The 18,160-nt window shown below is 33.4% G+C and overlaps 1 protein-coding gene and 1 long non-coding RNA gene across 11 annotated transcripts; one reads left to right on the top strand and one right to left on the bottom strand.

Moving 5' to 3' along the window:
* Positions 1-3,010: 3,010 nt before the first annotated feature.
* On the bottom strand, positions 3,011-9,051 carry LOC131008686 (transcription factor BIM1). 8 transcript variants are annotated; one of them, XM_057935677.1, is made up of 13 exons: positions 8,832-9,051; positions 8,566-8,681; positions 8,217-8,464; positions 8,030-8,110; positions 6,203-6,565; positions 5,714-5,828; positions 5,455-5,588; positions 5,277-5,385; positions 4,588-4,657; positions 4,401-4,496; positions 3,670-4,115; positions 3,459-3,588; positions 3,011-3,379 (listed from the first exon to the last, which is right to left on the bottom strand). In XM_057935677.1, the coding sequence occupies exons 3-13, from the start codon at positions 8,239-8,241 to the stop codon at positions 3,287-3,289; spliced, it is 1,662 nt and encodes a 553-aa protein (XP_057791660.1). In that variant the 5' UTR covers positions 8,242-8,464; positions 8,566-8,681; positions 8,832-9,051; the 3' UTR covers positions 3,011-3,286. The 8 variants fall into 8 exon arrangements, with proteins under 8 accessions (XP_057791660.1, XP_057791664.1, XP_057791662.1 ...); XM_057935681.1 differs by having other exon boundaries at positions 3,670-4,112; positions 8,217-8,485; positions 8,832-9,047; XM_057935679.1 differs by having other exon boundaries at positions 3,670-4,112; positions 8,832-8,988.
* Positions 9,052-13,773: 4,722 nt separating this feature from the next.
* On the top strand, positions 13,774-16,526 carry LOC131008768 (uncharacterized). Of its 3 annotated transcripts, none has more exons than XR_009096343.1 (6): positions 13,774-13,980; positions 14,118-14,212; positions 14,735-14,860; positions 15,586-15,914; positions 15,993-16,366; positions 16,483-16,526. It is a non-coding gene; the product is annotated as an uncharacterized LOC131008768 (long non-coding RNA). The 3 variants fall into 3 exon arrangements; XR_009096341.1 differs by having other exon boundaries at positions 13,775-13,975; positions 16,483-16,525; XR_009096342.1 differs by having other exon boundaries at positions 13,775-13,975; positions 15,993-16,355; positions 16,483-16,516.
* Positions 16,527-18,160: the final 1,634 nt, after the last annotated feature.

The following is an 18,160-nucleotide window of genomic DNA, read 5'->3' as shown; positions in this document are numbered from 1 at the left end:
TGAGGATCAAAGTAAATGGAACAACATAATATTCGAGCTAATAATAGTTGTCATGAAAAGTCTTCAATTATTAGTAGCTATTACTATTATAATTGGGCTCTATAAACCTATTATCTTTGTCACGATTTGGCTGTTACAACTTGCAGTGAATCATAGACTTCGCAGTTTTTTTTTCTTTTTTCCCCCCAAACAATAGACTTTTCTAACCTCTTCATGTAACCAAGAATTAGTAACCCATTAATTGTATGCAAGTAAAATTTATTTGAAAAGCATGAGGGGTGTAACTCAAGGTAGAGACAAATATTATTTTAATAAATAAAAGACATGGGATGAATTGCAAATTCAATTACTCAAACTAAACCAAGAAAAATATATTTGAAATCTAAAAAAAAATCCTGCTTATTATTTCGACCAAATCTTAGCCACTTATCTACAAATTCTTAAAACACAACCCTATTTCTCTATTTTCAAATATTCCCAACTAATTCATTTCATTCTAGTGCTTGTCAGTTGTAAAACTAGAACTATCCAGCTTTTCTATTTGATATTTAAGATTATAAGTAGAAAATATAATCTAGTTGAAAAGTGGAAAAAATAGTGCACCTCTCCACAATCAAATAAGCTTGCGCAGATTAATTAAATAGGACAGTGGGGTAGTAATTAGGGATTAGGACGAGTGAGGAATTCGAGAATTAATTAACTTGATCGATCCCAAGAAAAAAAATGTTTTTGCCTGAAATTTAGTGTAGATAATAATATGATTTGTATGATCCAAGAAATTAGCCTCGATTATACAACTCATAAGAATTTTTCGTATAAATTTATGCAAAGATATGACGTGATGATTAATTATAGTGGTTGCTTTGAGAGTACACCAAAGTTGGGCTGCAGGTATTGGGCCAGAACTGAAAATGGCTACTAAATTAATTTAAAAATCGGATAGAGGAGAATTGATTAATGGTTTTTTTTCTTCACTTCTAAGTAAGATGCTCCCCTATTTTTTCAATGATAAAGCTATTTTGTGTTTATAAAAAGAAATTCCCCACGAGCTATATGCTGTATTATATACATACAAAGTTACAATTGAAAGTTATTTTCTTGTTAAAACGAACTTGTTGAGAGCTCTTTGGTGTCGATAAAAACAAAAAATTCGGCCATAAAGTAGAAACTTATGGCAACTTTGATCTATTTAAAATAAAAATAAAAATACCACGACGAGCCATTAAGTCATTTCTAAATTATTTGGCCTACTATTTTATTTTTTAGTCCCGACGAGAATTAATTTATTAATTGAAGCATGAACATTATTTTTGTTTTTGAGCCATTAAGTCATTTCTAATTTATTTGGCCTACATATTTTATTTTTATTTTTTAGTGCCGGCGTTTTGTTATCTAGGCCAAAATTAATTTACTTATGAATCAAAAATATAGTACTCCCTCCGTCCCAGCTGAAATGTATTGTTTCTTTTCGGCACGGAGATTAAGAAATGTGTATAAAGTAGATAAAGTGGGTTGGTAGAAATTATTTAAATATTAAGTATAGAGAAAGAGTGTATTGCCAAAAAAAGAAACAAGACATTTCAAGTGGGACAACCCAAAAAGGAAAACAGGACATTTCAGCTGGAACGGAGGGGGTACTATCTATGAGTCACATTTTTCTTTTCTCCCAATAATTACTACTCTCTTCGCGTGACATCTTTTTAAGGGAAATGGACACAAGTTTTAAGAAATGTAAATTGTGTATTTGATGAATAGATATAAGGGTCTCACAAATTAGAAAAGAGATGATAATTAATGAAGTTATTTTTAAAAATGGTGTCTATTAGTGACAATGTATGCAAAATTGTAAATATGTAAGAATAGTAAAAATAATAGTTATGGAATTATTTCTAAAAATAGATTAATATTTTGTGAATGAACGAAAATAAAAATTAAGAAAATATTTTGTTAATGGAGGGAATGCTTGCATTTATTTGCTGATATTTTAGTTGGGAAGAGACCATAGTAAACAACGGCTTGCTCGAAGCTATGTTCCTGCTTATCATACACTTCATTTATTGCACGCAAAGAAAAAATATCCACTTATTTACATGCAATGCAGATGCAGATGCAGATGCTCCCTCACATAAGATTCATGTTGGCTTTACGTATCATCATTTCTGTGGCTCCATATCGGAAAATTAACAAAATTGATGTCTTCTAGGATTTTTTTTTTTTAGGGAAATGTCTTATAGGATTATTCGATAACAATTGAGAAAATTTTTAGTTTCATGAATTTGACGTCACCAATCTGTTAAAATTGTGTGACATACCCTCGTTCTTCAAATGTCAGCTAACTGTGCGTGTCTTTAATGTCGAAGAGTAAAAGTTTTGGATTCAAATTCACCGGTATCGCGATTTTTAAAATTTAATTATTTGATTATTAATTTATATAAAAAAATATTAGCTAAAATCTAAGAGATTAATAGAGTCTCCTCTTTCAAATGAGGAGTAGTTGGCTTAAATGTACAAGTTTTCACTCAATTTTAGTTTCACATATAAATTAAAAAAATAATGCTTTTAAATATATGAACTTTCAATTGTTCTGATTTTTCATATAATTGTCAATTTTTGACGAATTAATATCATTATAGTTAACTAAAGTGACAAATTAATGCCATCGTGACTAGCTGAAGAAGTATCGACATCGAATTATATGGTTTGGTGCATCAATTGTGTAAGCCATGTAGACATTTCATGCATCCACCTTAGTAGTAATTTGGAGGCACTAACAATCATGTGAGAATTAGACTAATAGCAAAAATTTTCGTTCACATACAAAATCGAAATTAATGAAAGTTGACGTAGATGCAATTACCTCTCCATACTAACACCTAGCTAGATAATATTGTAGATTGGGAGACCAATGTTTCCTTCTTTACTACTTCATCATTACATGTTAAGATGTTCACCAAAAGTTGAGATATTATATAGTACAAGCTTAAACAGTAGAAACCAAGATATCCAAAACTTGAAACAAAAAGCAGGGCTTCCTAATATCAGAATGGAAGCCTCTTTCATAAATAATAGTAACATACAGATAGTATTACATAATAAGACAACGTTTTTTGTGTGCTGAGATATGTGTTATCCCAAAACTGGAGGTAAAAAAACATATAGAATAATAAAAAACACATGTACATTGGTTCCTGAGTTAGGCATACATACCTTCCCTGTCGAAAACGGAACCCCAAAAAATGAACAAATAAAACTACAAAAGAATAATACTATACTGTTACACTAGGCTTCAGCTAGTCCTTAGTTTCTTCGCAGCACGCCCGAATTCCTTCCCCGTGCTAGCCGTTGCAGAACGCGGTAAGGTGGTGTCAACTTCATCCTCCTGCCATGATCATGGTGTTTTATCATACTATGCAAGTTTAAAATTTGCAGTAAAGAGAAGAAAAGAATCCGTCTAGCACCTTGGAGATAAAGGTAGAAGAATGTGTGACGCCGTTTGCTTTCTTCCCCAGATCGATTTGTACTGAGATGCTGGCCTGGGATAGATCCACTCCAGAGCTCTGTAGCGCTTGTGTGAGAGTATTCAACAGCCTGTTCAACAAGGACATGAATTAAGGCGGGAACTTAAAAGCTATCGTTTCCTAAAGACGTGCGAATCAAGAACTCTCTCACCCTTGGGAATAGACACTAGAGATGTTGATGGTGCCACTTTCAATGGTCAGTTCATGTTCTGTCATTTTAGTGTCGGTGGTACATGATCGAAGCTGAGATGGAGGCCATGTCATGGCTTTCTCCAGATCGGATGCCTGTTTTGGTGAAATCGGGGAAGCTGGAATGCTTGTTGTCCTACCACCAAGAGTGAAGATATTTGGCTGCATTGGCGAATGAATTGTCGCTGCCTTAGAGGTTGATTCGGGCAGTTGAACCACTCTTTCTCTCAAAGTAGTAGCAGTGCTCAAATCTGAGTCTACTAGGTTTTGCCCGCTGATTGGTAGGCTGGGGGAGACAGCAGCTTTGCTCTCATCGAACTTCTTGCCAAATACTGACGCTGGAGCAGAATCACTGCTTGTTCCTCGTGCACGTTCTACAAAACCTTCACTCACGTGACAGTTCCTCTGCTACAAAGTGTACAAGTCAGTAATCAAGTTAAACACTACAATTTTGGAACCAGATATTGAGAGAAGAAAGCCATTTAGGAATTGCAATTGCTTTTAAAAGCCAAAAATGATTCTCTGTTCTTTACCTTCCACAGCGTTAGATCTCACCTCATTATTTTCATCTCATAGTTATCTACTAGCATAATAGTATAATTTCTTTTCAAATATGCAAGGCCTGAAAGAATTATCAGACTGTTCGTCGACAAAACATTTTAGAACTCTATACGAGAATCAATTTTAACTTACCCATTGCATCATTTTGGCTGGCTCATGATTCCAGATGTTATAGGAACTGTCATATCTGTTTACTTTCTCTTGTAAAAACTGAATGTACTCGATAACCTGTTAACGTAGTACCCAACCTCAGTTTTCAAAGTTAATAAATCCCATCTCAATATAGATGGATATATATATTTTTAAAATCTCCAGTTACCTCTAAGAGGAACGATGCCTTATCTCTCTTCTGCTCACTATTAGGAATGATCTCTCTCAGCCTCTGAAATCTGCAGAACACCAAATACTATCTTAGAATGCGGGTTCTCAGAGATGCAGGATTGTTTTTGCGACACAGTTCCAAAGAGATATGCAAATCACATTAGGAATACTGAAGAAGCAAGTATTTCTACTTGCCAGTGCCATCCAGTATCTCAAATGGCAAATCATTTGGTTGACAAGCACCAGAAGGCTTAAACAATTTAGTCCGAAAAAAGTCAAATACTTTTTCTGCCTAAAAGATATAAAGGTTATTACTTCTCAAAAAGATGTTTGACAAAATAAAATGGCCTAGAAAGAACTCGGGATGGAACTTATGATGCCATTACTGTACAAGAATAAAGGAAATTCAGCCCATCATACTATATTGGTATAATAGTAGATATTCAAATTCCATTTAGTAAAAACCTTAGAAACACACATGCATAAGGGGAAGGACATGCATCCTAGCTTCTGAAATCAGAACAGAGAATGTGAAATGGACTGGAAATCATATTAAGCAGAGATATGATAAATTTTGTGATAAATGAAACCAAGTTTAGGACTTTAAGATAATACTAGTTTGTTACAATATTCTATACGGCGTGCATAGAATTCTTGAACTTTAATTGTGATGGTTGAGAAACATGCCTGTCATTAATCTTGCTCCTCCTTCGTTGCTCTGTAGCTGAGTGTTTAGACCGTGGTGTATTAGGCTTCTGATCTATAGTCTTTGCTTCAACTTTCACAGACAAATTACCTGTCAAATTTGAATATATAATCAAATGCGGACAGGTTACACAACTATTTTTATATGAGAAAAACTAACCTTTTGAGTGGGGTGATGGCTCTTTCTTGATGGTGAACTCTTCTTCTTCTTCATCATCATCATCGTCTTCTTGGTCATTCTTAGCTGATGTCATCACATCCATGAAACTTTGGTTCTTCTGAGATGATGATGGCCTGAGAAAACACAAAGGTCCAAATAATGTGATATTAATTACTGCTGTCATATTGATAGGAGAAAAATGCTCAAAAATAGTGATATTCAAAGACTGGAAAAAAAAATGGAATAAAAAGTCACTGACTGAGAAGATGAGAAAGTGCTGAAATTTGTGGTGTTGTGCTTATGGTTAGAAGAGGATTGTGATGGCTTTTCCAGGAATGGCGCCCATTGCCCTCCAACCACATTAACACCCGCTTCTGTTAATCATCAACCATACCAGCATCAGCAAAAATTCAAACTAGTGTTTCATATTAGTACAATATACAATGGCCACCTGCTACGATAAAATAGATTCTTATCTAATCTAAACTTAGTGAAGCTCAGAGGCGGTTCTGTTTGTGCGGCCTATACACGCAAGCATTGTTTAACAGAATTAAGAGAATAAGAATAAAAGATATCACCAAAATATCTAACTGGACATGTCAATTCTATATTGCACCATGCTTAAATAAGCTTAACTATGAACAGACAAGTTGTCATCACAAACAAGAAATGCAAAGATAGCAGTGAACTAACTAGTCGCTGAATTTGCATTTTAAGAATGTAACCAACTAAATGTAACTAAACATACCTTGCAGAATATGTCTTTCTGTGGCAATATTCTCCTTCCCTGTCTTTCCCTTTTTAACCGCAGATTCATCCCACAGAGTGAAACTACCTCCCGAGTAAGAACTGCAGTTTGAGTTTTCATCATTCCTGGTTGGCTGAGCAGTAAACAAGCTCCCCTCAGGCTTTAACACCAGTTGATTGAAATAAGAGATGCTGTACGTCCCAATGCCACCAGGAAGAAGATGCTCCACTGAGGCTGGAGGAGCTGGCGCTGGAGGCCTATCAACAGCAGCCACCCCAGCTTTAATATCTTCTTTCGTCGTTGTTACATGCTTCCCCACCCGTTCCAATGGTTGCAAGAAGTCATGCGTTTTAAGGTAGCCACCTACAGTTTGTGTAGAAAGAAATGAAGAGTATTAACCAGCATGATTCAAGTGCTCCCATTTCTGCGGGAAACAGGTTTGAAATAATCAATCTACCAACAGAAATGCATCCATGAAGCCTTTTCAGATTTTAAGATGAATTGAAATACTTCTACAAAGCCCAAGACCTTACAAGATATTAACACATAAATTCTTGATGCCTTGCCTACTCGCAAATTCTTTCCTTTTTACACACACATTCTTATTTCTAAATTAATTTATTACAAATTTTTCATTATCTTAACTTGTTATACATATTCCGATGTGAAAAGGGATATGGCACGAAAATACACGTCGTTTACAGGGAAACAAAAAAAGCCAAAGAAAAAGTATATTTAATTTTCATACTTTCATTAATAACCAGATTAGATTCTTATACTGACATCTGAAATAGGCTGGCAGCTAAACACTAAACACTTTCATTAACATAGATTTATTATACTTTTTGCCTGCAATTTATATGTTCTCTTACACTTTTAACAGTAGTAAAATCAAAATTGAATCTGTATCCGGGTCCGTTTATAATGTAAAAACTTGTACAGTTTAAAGTATACAGCTCTAATTTCACTGCCAACATATTTTGTTTTTAAATAAATAAATAAATCAGTTTATGCATAATCAACACTGACCCAATTCAACGCACATAACATATAAATTTAATGGGCAAAACAAAAAAGAAGTAAAATTATGAATTGACGAAAATGGGCAGCCAAGCAGCTGGAGGAAGATGAGCTCATCGCTAAGTTCTAACCTGAGCCTTTTTGGATTTGGCAATGTCAGCCAATCCAAGGGATGGCCCACTCCAAAAGACAAATGCCCAGATCTAACATACGCCGATGGGGTCACGGGTACATTTACTGCGCCACTCGTGGGTTGCCCTCCCAATATATTTTCCTATTTCCTTTTCCCCACCAACAATCATCCCTTATTTACCATTACCCCACTAATTTTTTTTCACTTATTTTTTCGATTCCTTTTTTCTCTTTTTACTTTTTTCTTTGATACTTTTTTTACTTGCTCCGATTAATTTCGATTTTAAACCACACACCATAGGTTTGCCCATCATCAGCCTAAAAAAAGAAAAATTATATATATGTTGTGTAATTTACTCAAATAAAAAGAAAATAAATATTTACCGTTTCTCAGTCAAATTTAGAGGAGATATTTGAATTGATGAAGAACGAAAAAGATCGGACTGATCAGTTTGTATGATATGGAACTGGATTTATTCATTTAATATCGGAACTTTTTTCTGAAATGATGTCTCATAAAAATCTCCAGAGTTTTTGACGCGATCAATTTCGCATAAGGCATCATCACAAATAACTGCAGCATGCAAAAATAAAATAGAAAAAGGAAAGATACGGAAACTCGCCATAGAAACTGCTTGACTGGGCGAATGAAAATCGGCGAAAAATAATATGTACCTTGCGAGGGAGACGGATCTTGTTGGTTATGTGCAGCTGATGACGAATATAGTGAGAGAAAATCATGAGTCGCCTTTCTTCCTGTTGGCGACAAAATTCAATCATCACGTAAATCCCCCCAAAAATAAAAATCATACAGCCAATCCAATTTTCCCCAGAATTTTGGCTATGGGTTCACAATTTTTACCTTCAGTTCCAACAGGCAATTCCATGTATAATTTATTCCTCAATCTGCAGATTTTTGTGTTTTGCGTAAATAATTCGAGCTCCGAATCAGATCCGCCTCCAACGTGAAGATCGGAGGCGCATTCGCCGCGATTCTTCTCCTCTCTCCAAAAATCCTCTCCGAGAATTCCAAGCGGCAATTCAGCTATATACGAATAGCTCCAATTCAGATAAACAACACCAGCATGGCTTCCTCCACCTCCACCGAATCTGCAGTTGGACACAATTCAGCTGAATTACACGCAATTCAGCTCGAAAAAACCAATATACAAAAGAAGGCGTTGAGCTGGAATCGAGATTCATGTACGCACACATAAAAATTAAGATGAGAAACGCATAATTCAGCTGCAGATTCTCCAAAAGCAACCCCGAACAGTGGCTTTCACGGGATCGATGGTAGGCCCAAGCTCGAATCAAACACAATTCCCTAACAAAAAGAGAAACAGAGAGAGTCTCTTGAGTTGAAGGAAGAGAGACGGAATTCAATTATGTGTTTAATTCTCTCTCTAAAAACTTTCTCATCTGTAGATGGAGAAGTCTCCTTGTTTTTATTATACACACACATATAAATATATACCTGTGTGTATGTAGCAGAAAATGGAGGTGAGGTGGGGTGGGGGTGGGGGAGAAGGGGGGCCTTTTGAGTTCTTCGTTTTCGTTTTCGTATTTCCGAATAAGCGTCGTTGGCTGGTTTATTGGGCGAGAGGGGGAAACGGCGTTGAGTTAACGACGTTGCGGCGGTGAGTTAACGACGTTGCGGCGGTGTAAACGGCGTTTGGCAGCTCAGTCTAATGTACGGGCACATCAAACGGAAATTATTTAATTACTTATATTTTATTGGCAATGGATTTTTTTAAGGGATTTTGGTGATCCCGATTACCACTTTTATTTACTATAACTAAATCTTATCGGAGTCCGAGCCCAATTAATGATGTATCACGCTAAATATATATTCTTAAATTTCATTTAATTACTTCTTATAGTATATCACATGTCAAATTTTCGTCTCCAGCTTATTTGGTTCACTTTCTAAATTCCTTGCAAATATTTGTGAGTTTTTTAAATTCCAATAATCAAACTTGATGTTTAATTTCAATGTGTTTGTATCTTCCTACGTATATTATCGACATTTTTTGGATCTTTTCAACCACTACTACAATGATTAGTGATAAACCTTTGTTATTGACTTTCCTATTTAATTGCTTTTAGAGGTAAATTCATCTATTTGTTAACGTCAATTATATATTAAAATACGTATACGATCTTCATTTGCAACAGCTTTCGTGTAATACTAATTTTAAAATTTAATTTAATTGGAATAGGTTGTGCTTAATTATTCAATAATGTAGGAACTGGTTGCAATTTGCAAAAATGGATAAGAATTCCTAGAAAGGGGGTATGTTAAAGGATATGTATTTACCTGTCATATCTTATTTGTATGTGTGTCTCGTGTCCATATTATATAATTTTTTTGTTATATACTATATATTATATTTAATATGGATGATAAATTGAGGAGGTGTTGCATACTGTTACTTCTTAGGTGAAGAGGATAGGTGATCAAGAATCTTCTGTCTCTATTACGTTTGTATCTTAGCTTAATTAATTACTAGAATTATGTCGTCAAAGTTAAAGAGAAATTTATATACTGCAGACAAAAAGTTAAAGAATATTTCCAAAAATTATTTTTCTTTGAATCATAGAGCAATTAAAGAGCAACCAATAAATAAATAAATAAATATACCAGTTGAATCAATAGAAAATCAATCAAAAAACATTCCCACGCAGTTTATTGGAATCCTGAGCTCTCATCTATATAATAAGTAGCTCATTTTATTTTGAAAACAAGGCTTTACGTTAGCATTTTTTTCTTTGTAATATTATATTTATTCTAGTCCCACATAAATTATATTCGAGATGATCAAATTTACATATTACTAAAGGTTAAAAAATGAGTATATATATAAATTAATATATATAGACAGAGGGGTGGGGGGGGGGGGGTTATTGTTGGTGCGCACGTGCAAGTGGGCATTGGAGGACAAGGCAAGGAGGAGTCGCCGTCGTCGTAATTCGACCTTAAAACTGCCGCACTGTAAATGTGTGGATGGATATGTGGGCGACACGTGACTCGCCACGCCTCTGCTGTTACTTCCACTGCTGTTACTTACAATCTCACTTAAATACACTTAAACTTCGTTGACCTTAACTTTAATTAATTAAACAATTCCCATTAATAACCCCCAAAACAAACATCATTACTGCACAGATCCACATTCACAAATTTATCCTATTTCCTCTCTCCTTGTAATTTAACACTACTCTTAATTTTAATTCCTTTCCTTGTCGGTGCTTCTCAGAGTAAATCCAAATTTCAGACCATACTTCAACAATTAACAACTCTTTAATATAATTTCTCATTTTCGAAATTCAAATACTTGTCTCATGTACCATTCATTTGTCTTCCAACTTAAAATAACTAGCTCGCATTTCTGATCTCTTTGTTTGGCTTTTATATTTTATGGAGTATTAAAAATTATCTATAATTGTTTTATGAATACTTAAACAAAAATCTCAAACTTGATTTGACAATGCAGTGCAAAAGCTCATTCTTTTTATACTCCCTTTGTCTTGTAAAGTTCGATTAATTTCTTTTTGACATGAATTTTAAAAAGTTAGTATTTTGTGTATTAAATATAGTAGGTGAAAAAATAAAAATATGCTTAAGTCACGGAACAATTCAAAAAAAAAATACTAATCAAGTTTCGCGAGACAGAGGAAATATTAAATAAACACCTCTTTATTATTAAACCATCCAGCCCATTCGATTGATCTCAAAACTCTAAATTCATCATATTTCAATCAAACTTTTAACCCATATTTGATTGGGTGTTTTTGGAGATTGGAAATTGATTCAATTAATTGAATCCATTACTTGTTGTTTGGTTTGGGTAACGAGTTAACCATTACTCTTACTTGAGGGTAATTCAATCACTCAGTTTATTACCCTTCAAAATAGAAGGGAAACAAAAGAAAGAGAAACCCTTACTAGTGGTTCATTTTCATTGTTAAACCAAACACTCGATAAAAATAATAATTATTGTTACTATTTCATCTCTTTATTTGATTTCAATTCCTTTACATTCCTCTACTTGAACCAAACGAGCGCTTAGTATAAAGAAGGTAAAGTAATTTTGGCAACTCAGATGGTACACTAAATCACTCTAATGATGCACTTAATCATGCCCTATTTTAGTATTGGCAAATTCTAAATCTACTATGATGCTAGTAAATTTAGTGAAGTTGCCTTGATAAAATTCTCCTTTTACATTATTTAACACAATTAGTACATAATAATTTTAAAAAGTTATATTAACTACTCCAATAATTTATGTATTTTTGGTTTAATTGTTAAAAATATAAAAATTAATATCCTTAAATATAATATACTGAAATATGTAATAATATATATAACTTCCTCCGTTCCCATAACAAATGTCTACTTTCTAAAGAAAGAAAGTAGCTCAATCATTTTTTACGTTTTTATATTTTATTCATCATTTCTCTTCCAAAATAAAAGTGGTCTCTGCTATTTTTTTACTATTTTTTACTCTGTAATTATACCCATCGTATCAAAAGAAAATGAACACTTGTTTTATGAAACACAAGGAATATATTACATATAGACACTTGTTATGGACCGCAAGAAAAATTATGCTTTAAGAGTATTTTAGAAATCAATGTTTTCATTAATATGTTACAAGTGATCATGGTCACTTCTCTAAAATTTATTGAGGGTGAGAGTGGTAATAGTATCATCATACTATGTGCGAGAGAGAGAGAGAGAGAGAGAGCAGAGTATGTAGGTATGTTGGTAGTAAAGGAAGAAAAGTCACGTGCTGCAGCCCTTTTCTCTGTAAGTTGCGTTGCCCTTTCTGCTGCACCGGGAAACGCGGGGCCTCCCTCACCCACGTGCTCCCTTTCCACTCTCTCTCTCTTTCTCTCTCTACATACACAGTCACACACAATAAAGACACTTCTCCAAATTTTACCAGGCTTCCCATTTTTACTTTTCACAGATTAACTGTAAAGTATTTTATGATATGTGTGGAAATATATTGAGAAAAAGAAAACAAGTGGAAATTAATTTGGATGATTACTTTTATATGATACTATTACTATTTAGGGACAAGCTTAATATTGAGTTCAGATAAACAGCCAAAAAACTGTTGAGCAAATAAATCAATCAAATCAATTTTCAAACAAAACTCGAAGCTTGATCCTGAAGACCTCATATGTCCCAATACACCTTATTATATTTATGTAGGTCTCATCACTTTAAATAATTATTATCTAAATTTCTGTCTTTCTCATAAAATATTCGCACACTATTATATATATAGATACATACAAAGTATATGGAGTGGTTTAAATAATTTTTTTATTGCGAGACTTGTGAGAGAATAAATATACCCAATATATATGAATTACTTATAGTTTCTAGGTTCTCAAACTGAAACAAATATCCACTATTCAAAATTAATTAAAATATTGTAATTTTTTTTAATGAAGTTCCTTCACACATCACATAGCTTTTCATTTTCAGTGAAATGAAAGCTAATGTTTTGTCAATACGTTTGACACTAAAAGAATATACTCAAATTAATCAACTGGATTTGATGATTAATGGAGACTCATTCACTTCACGTGTGTTAAAAGCAAAGATGCAAACAGATTTTAAGAAGCGTCATATTTATTCTTAAATACTAAAATTAGATAGGAAATTCGAATATTACCAACACGTAAACTTTTGGAAGATTAAATCGTGAAAGTAAGAAGTTACCTACACATAATTGGTAATGAAAGTACATCTTTAACAAATTGTTACCCCTTTTCTGCCATAATTTTGGAAGGAATCGATGTCCTAATCGTGTGAACTAGTGTCCCCTATATCACTTTATGATGCACCAAAGTAGACATACATAAAAGTCCAAAAATTCATATTGAATTTCAAAAATCCAACCAAAAACTATTCTTTGACACTGAAGAATCATATGAATTCTAAAGATTGCATCCACAACTTGTTTATTTGATCAAAGAAGAATCAATTTGTAAGTTTTGTGTGTTTTAAGTGAAATTTTGTGTAACAAGTTGTGACACTCTACCTTGAAGTGACCTTCTCTATCTCTCTCATCCCTTCTATCCGTCAAATAAGCCAAAGTGGCAAAGCACTATCACTACAACAAAATCAGCCTTTGGGGATGCTTATATGAGGACTCTTGCATGATGAGAGTCCTATAATGTATTTAATGGGACTTTTGTTTTAAAATGTCTTATCCAATCTACTCACTACTACTATACAATGCTTAGACTACAGTGTTTAACTTTCAAAGAACACGAACCCATAGGTGCGGTCTATTATAAATCTTTTGAATTCTTTTTTAATAAAAAATAAATTCCTTTAATTCATAAATTAGAATTAGAAAAAAAATAAAAAAAAAAAAAGCAAAATGAAAAGAACAAAAAGAGTTGTCCAACTTTCTCTTCGTTTTTTTCCCCCCAATTCCAAAAGAAAAACCCTTATGCGGCAAAATTCTCAAATCCACATCCAGAAATCTTCCATCTTCGAAGAGAATTTGCTCTCCAATCCAAACGTCCGCGATTTGGCGCTACCGCCGATGAGAAGCTGTGATTTTGCATTGTCGATTTTCACTTTAAATGGTTTAGTTATGCTTCTCTTCATCTTCGTGTTTACTTTTCTGCGTTTTATTTCTTAGTGCTCTATTGCGAATTTTCCTTCAAAAATGAAGAATTATTGTCGATCTTACTTTGATATATATATAATTCTTATATGTGGAAATAGGTTTATCTCCTTTGTGAAAGATCTCTGTCGCAATGTCGACGATTTTGGCGTTCTGAACTTGCTCCCCCGCTCAGCTCGCCACTTCCTCAACCATGGTAACTTCTCATCTCTAATTGTTTATCGGTTACTCTGGTGTTATCCTCTGTATGTTCGACTAAATTTCTTCTTAAATTTTTTACTCCATTTTATGTTGGTGGTTTAATTTTCTCCAATATTGATGTTTCTTCTCCCCTTCCTCTTCTCTCACACTCTCTCACACACACTCACACAAAAAGAGCAGGCAGTGGTATACGAAGTCTTTATAATTTATAACGACTCATGACTTCATGTGTGTGCTTTCTTAACTGGTGAGTTCTGGTGTAGTGGATTTTCAGCTTTTTGTTTGACTATTATCTGCTTACTTTTGCTGTTTTTGCTTCTGCGAAACATTCTTACATTTGGCTTTCTTGTACTTTTTCTTCTTTGCTTATGGGGTTGATGCTTGTTTTGTCCTATCATAAAAAAGAGTTGATTGATGATGAAGGATGTTTATGTTTCAGTGTTCTGTGTTTAATTCATTTAGTTTTGTCAATTTCATCGAATTTTCTGATAGGGAGTTGTTGGGCATGTTTATCCAGGGTTTGATTTGCTAGACAAGTGTGGAGCTAGCAGGAGCGTATTTTTCTACAACCTAATCAGAATTCTATATTCTACAATTCTCATGCGAGCTGGATTATGAGTTACCAACAAGAGAAGATTGTCAGGTTAGTTATTGTGATCATTGTCATGTTCATTCACAAGAGATAGTTAGAGATGCACATGGAATTCATGTTATATGTTGTAAATTAACTTGTTACAAATGATTTCGTAGTCTCAAGTATGAAAGCAATAACTAAAAAGAGTCCTTAAACTACTTTGTGACTCCCTCCCTCGAACTATCTCCATTTCCTTGAAGATGAAAATGTGTTTCATGTTTAAGCGGAGTAGTCTGTCTTTTGTTGCTTTCTATTTCACATGTATTTGTTGAACTTGCCGTTGTTCTGTATCTCCGTTTCTCAACAATCTTATAGTGTCACGCTATCAGAAAGAGAATGCCAAATTATAGTAAAAGATGAATAGGGAAAGCTAATGCTAATTATTTTAGAAAGGAGCTAATAGGTTGTTTGTTTCATATACTAATATCTTCTGGGCTTTTGGTATTCTTGTGTTTGGTTTATGTTGTATGAAACTTGCATATCCGTTGAGTTTGTATTATTGCTATGATGTTGAAGGTGAAACCCTAACTCTTAAGAACTGCATTGCTGAGGTAATTTCTTCAGCTTTGGCCTGGTCGAGTAATTTTGAGCTCTCCTTGCATCTGCTAAAGTTATCTTTTTGTTTTTTGAAGCGATCTGCAACAGTTATCTGTTTACACCATTTGTGGTAGTTCCAACTCATGAAATTTGAGATGATAACGTATATGACGATTTGCATTTCCATTTTGCTATAGGTATAGATGACTGGCAAGAGTTGGAATGTCCTTATTGTGGAGTGGTTGCAATAATACACATCACTTTTAAATATGTTATTATTGTTATGGAAATATGACTAGTCTTTATTAGCAGCGCAACCTTTTTGGTAATGGAAGATTATGTGCACTTAATATATCTATGCATAAATCTGATAAAATTTCTAATCTCATGTTGCTTCATTTATAATATTGCGTATCTATGCCAGTGACATTGAATCGGAATGGATAGCGGAGGATGAGCTTGGTGTATACATCACCATCAGACAGCTTCTTGATGGCACTAGAGAGCTTCGGCATGTCAAATTCAGGTCACCATTTCTCATACAAAGCTCACCATAGATAGATAGCCTTTTCACTTGGTTAATAGCTATGTTGATGTGTTTCAGCCGTGAAAAATTTGGAGAGGTGCATGCCAAGCATTGGTGGGAAACTAACAGGGACAGGATACAAACTCAGTATCTTTGCTATATTACGGATCATTTTAAATCATATCTCCTAACCATGATTATCTGTAGTTTATTATTTATATGTTTAAAGATGGTTTACTTTGGTGAATACACAATGAGTAATGTAGTCAGACCTACTTCATGCCTTAGATAATGATTTTAGAGAATGTATATGTATCATGACTGATATTATTTTAATTTTTGTGCAGCACACTCGGTCAGGGGGCAGTAAGCATCTCAGGGAAGTCTTGTTTTCTATAGCAGTAGCCATTTTGGGACTCCGCTTATTTGCTCTGCTCATTGGTAATATGCAAGTATATATCTAAGCTCCTCTTATTTTACTCTTATATTCTCATGTTGGAGCCGGAAGATGCAAGAATATATCTGATTTGATTATTTAACACTTTCTTGATCTTCATATTTGTCACAGGGTTCCTCTTGTTGATAAGTTTTAGGTTCTTCTTGGAAATTTTAGGTGAAAGCTAATGACTATTTGGATTGATGAGAAGCTGAATAGCTTTAAAAGTGGAGCCTGGAGGTTCCATTCTAAGACAGTTGGTACCACAGAGAAACCTATTTTAAATTTTTTACTCATAGTTAATTAAAATAAAATATCATATTTATAAAAATTATGATATTTTTTATTTGAACGTATAATTATACGGACTAGCTCACACGAGTTTTTGTCATTGGGAAATCAAGTTTGAAAATGGCAATGTGAATAAAAGAAGCAAGAGCCAAAAAGATTCAAACATCACGAGATCAAATAAGGTTCCTTAATATAAGAATAAATTAACTATCTCAATCACCATTTTGATATTGGGGATGAATTGGGACTCATTCTTATATTCGTAGAGAAAAAATGTACACGAACAAGCTTCAAGGAAGTATCCAACGGTATATAAAAAAAAAAAGTTTATCAAACAAATGTTGATATATTTTATTAATTATGTAGTTTTGAAATCTTGAGCAAATCCAAAATTAAAATAACATATTCAATCAGTTTAGATATAACGAGATCTAAATACATTAGAGATCGATAAATCTATACTTCGCATAGATCCTCGAAACAATCAATTCTTAAAATTAAAAAATCTGAGATAAAAATCAAAAGAATTCTATAGTTTGTCATTATCAAAAAATTTATAGAGTTTGGATCGTTTATACCAATAAATTGTTGATTTTATTCAATTAATATACCAAAATTTTAATTTTGTTTTGCAATATCATGGATTTATATATACCGTTCATTGAGCATCATAGTATGTAATATTGTAAAATTAAAAATATAATATTGTTTTGTTATAGGATCTTTGTATGGAATCTTGTGCGACAATAATTAGGCAATTGTATGAAAAAGCATGGTGGAGAAATGGTTGTTTAAGTCCGACAATCAAGTTAAGCTTTCACATTAATTAATTAATGGTATATATAAGGGGAGGAGAGTTAGCGCCCCAAACAGCCTGGCATCAAAGATAAATACACTTTCTTAGAATCAAAGTTTGCTAGAACATGGCTAATACCACTTCCATGCACAGCTTGTTATTCCAATATCCAACTATTTTTTTATTATTTTTAGTATATGCAATATTTTAATTTACACTATATATTAATATAAGCGTTAGCGAGTTTTGCTTTTTTTTATTTCTTTCTTCTTTTTTTTCCCCCTTCCTTCATTCAAAAGTTGGAGATATTTATTTGTTCGTAAAATTATATACTGTACTACTATATTTTGAACAATTAAGTTTTAAAAAGTAGTACTTACTACTATTTTATTTTGCATATTGATATTTAAATTGAGACTGGCTCACTATCGTCTTTGTTTTATTCGTGTTTTTTAGAAATGGTAACCAGTTGGTTGTATTTTATGATGTGGCTCCCGAATATGCATTATATAATTAGATAGACTTATATGCTAAAAGTAAATTAATTGTAGACCATTTTATTATTCAATGATATTGCAATTATAAGATAATTGTAAAATGACGTAGAATCCCGTCCCCACAAAATTTTGTGCATAACTGAGCGTCTCATATAGTTTTAGGATGTTTTTTTTTCTTAATCTTTTATTTCACATAGAATATGGAATCGGGTAATGTCTATCCTAG

The sequence above is a fragment of the Salvia miltiorrhiza genome, chromosome 2 (genome assembly GCF_028751815.1).
Source record: "Salvia miltiorrhiza cultivar Shanhuang (shh) chromosome 2, IMPLAD_Smil_shh, whole genome shotgun sequence".
In the NCBI taxonomy this organism is placed as follows: domain Eukaryota; kingdom Viridiplantae; phylum Streptophyta; class Magnoliopsida; order Lamiales; family Lamiaceae; genus Salvia; species Salvia miltiorrhiza.
Note: the sequence above shows the minus strand (reverse complement) of the source record. Positions and strands in the feature narration are given on the sequence as shown.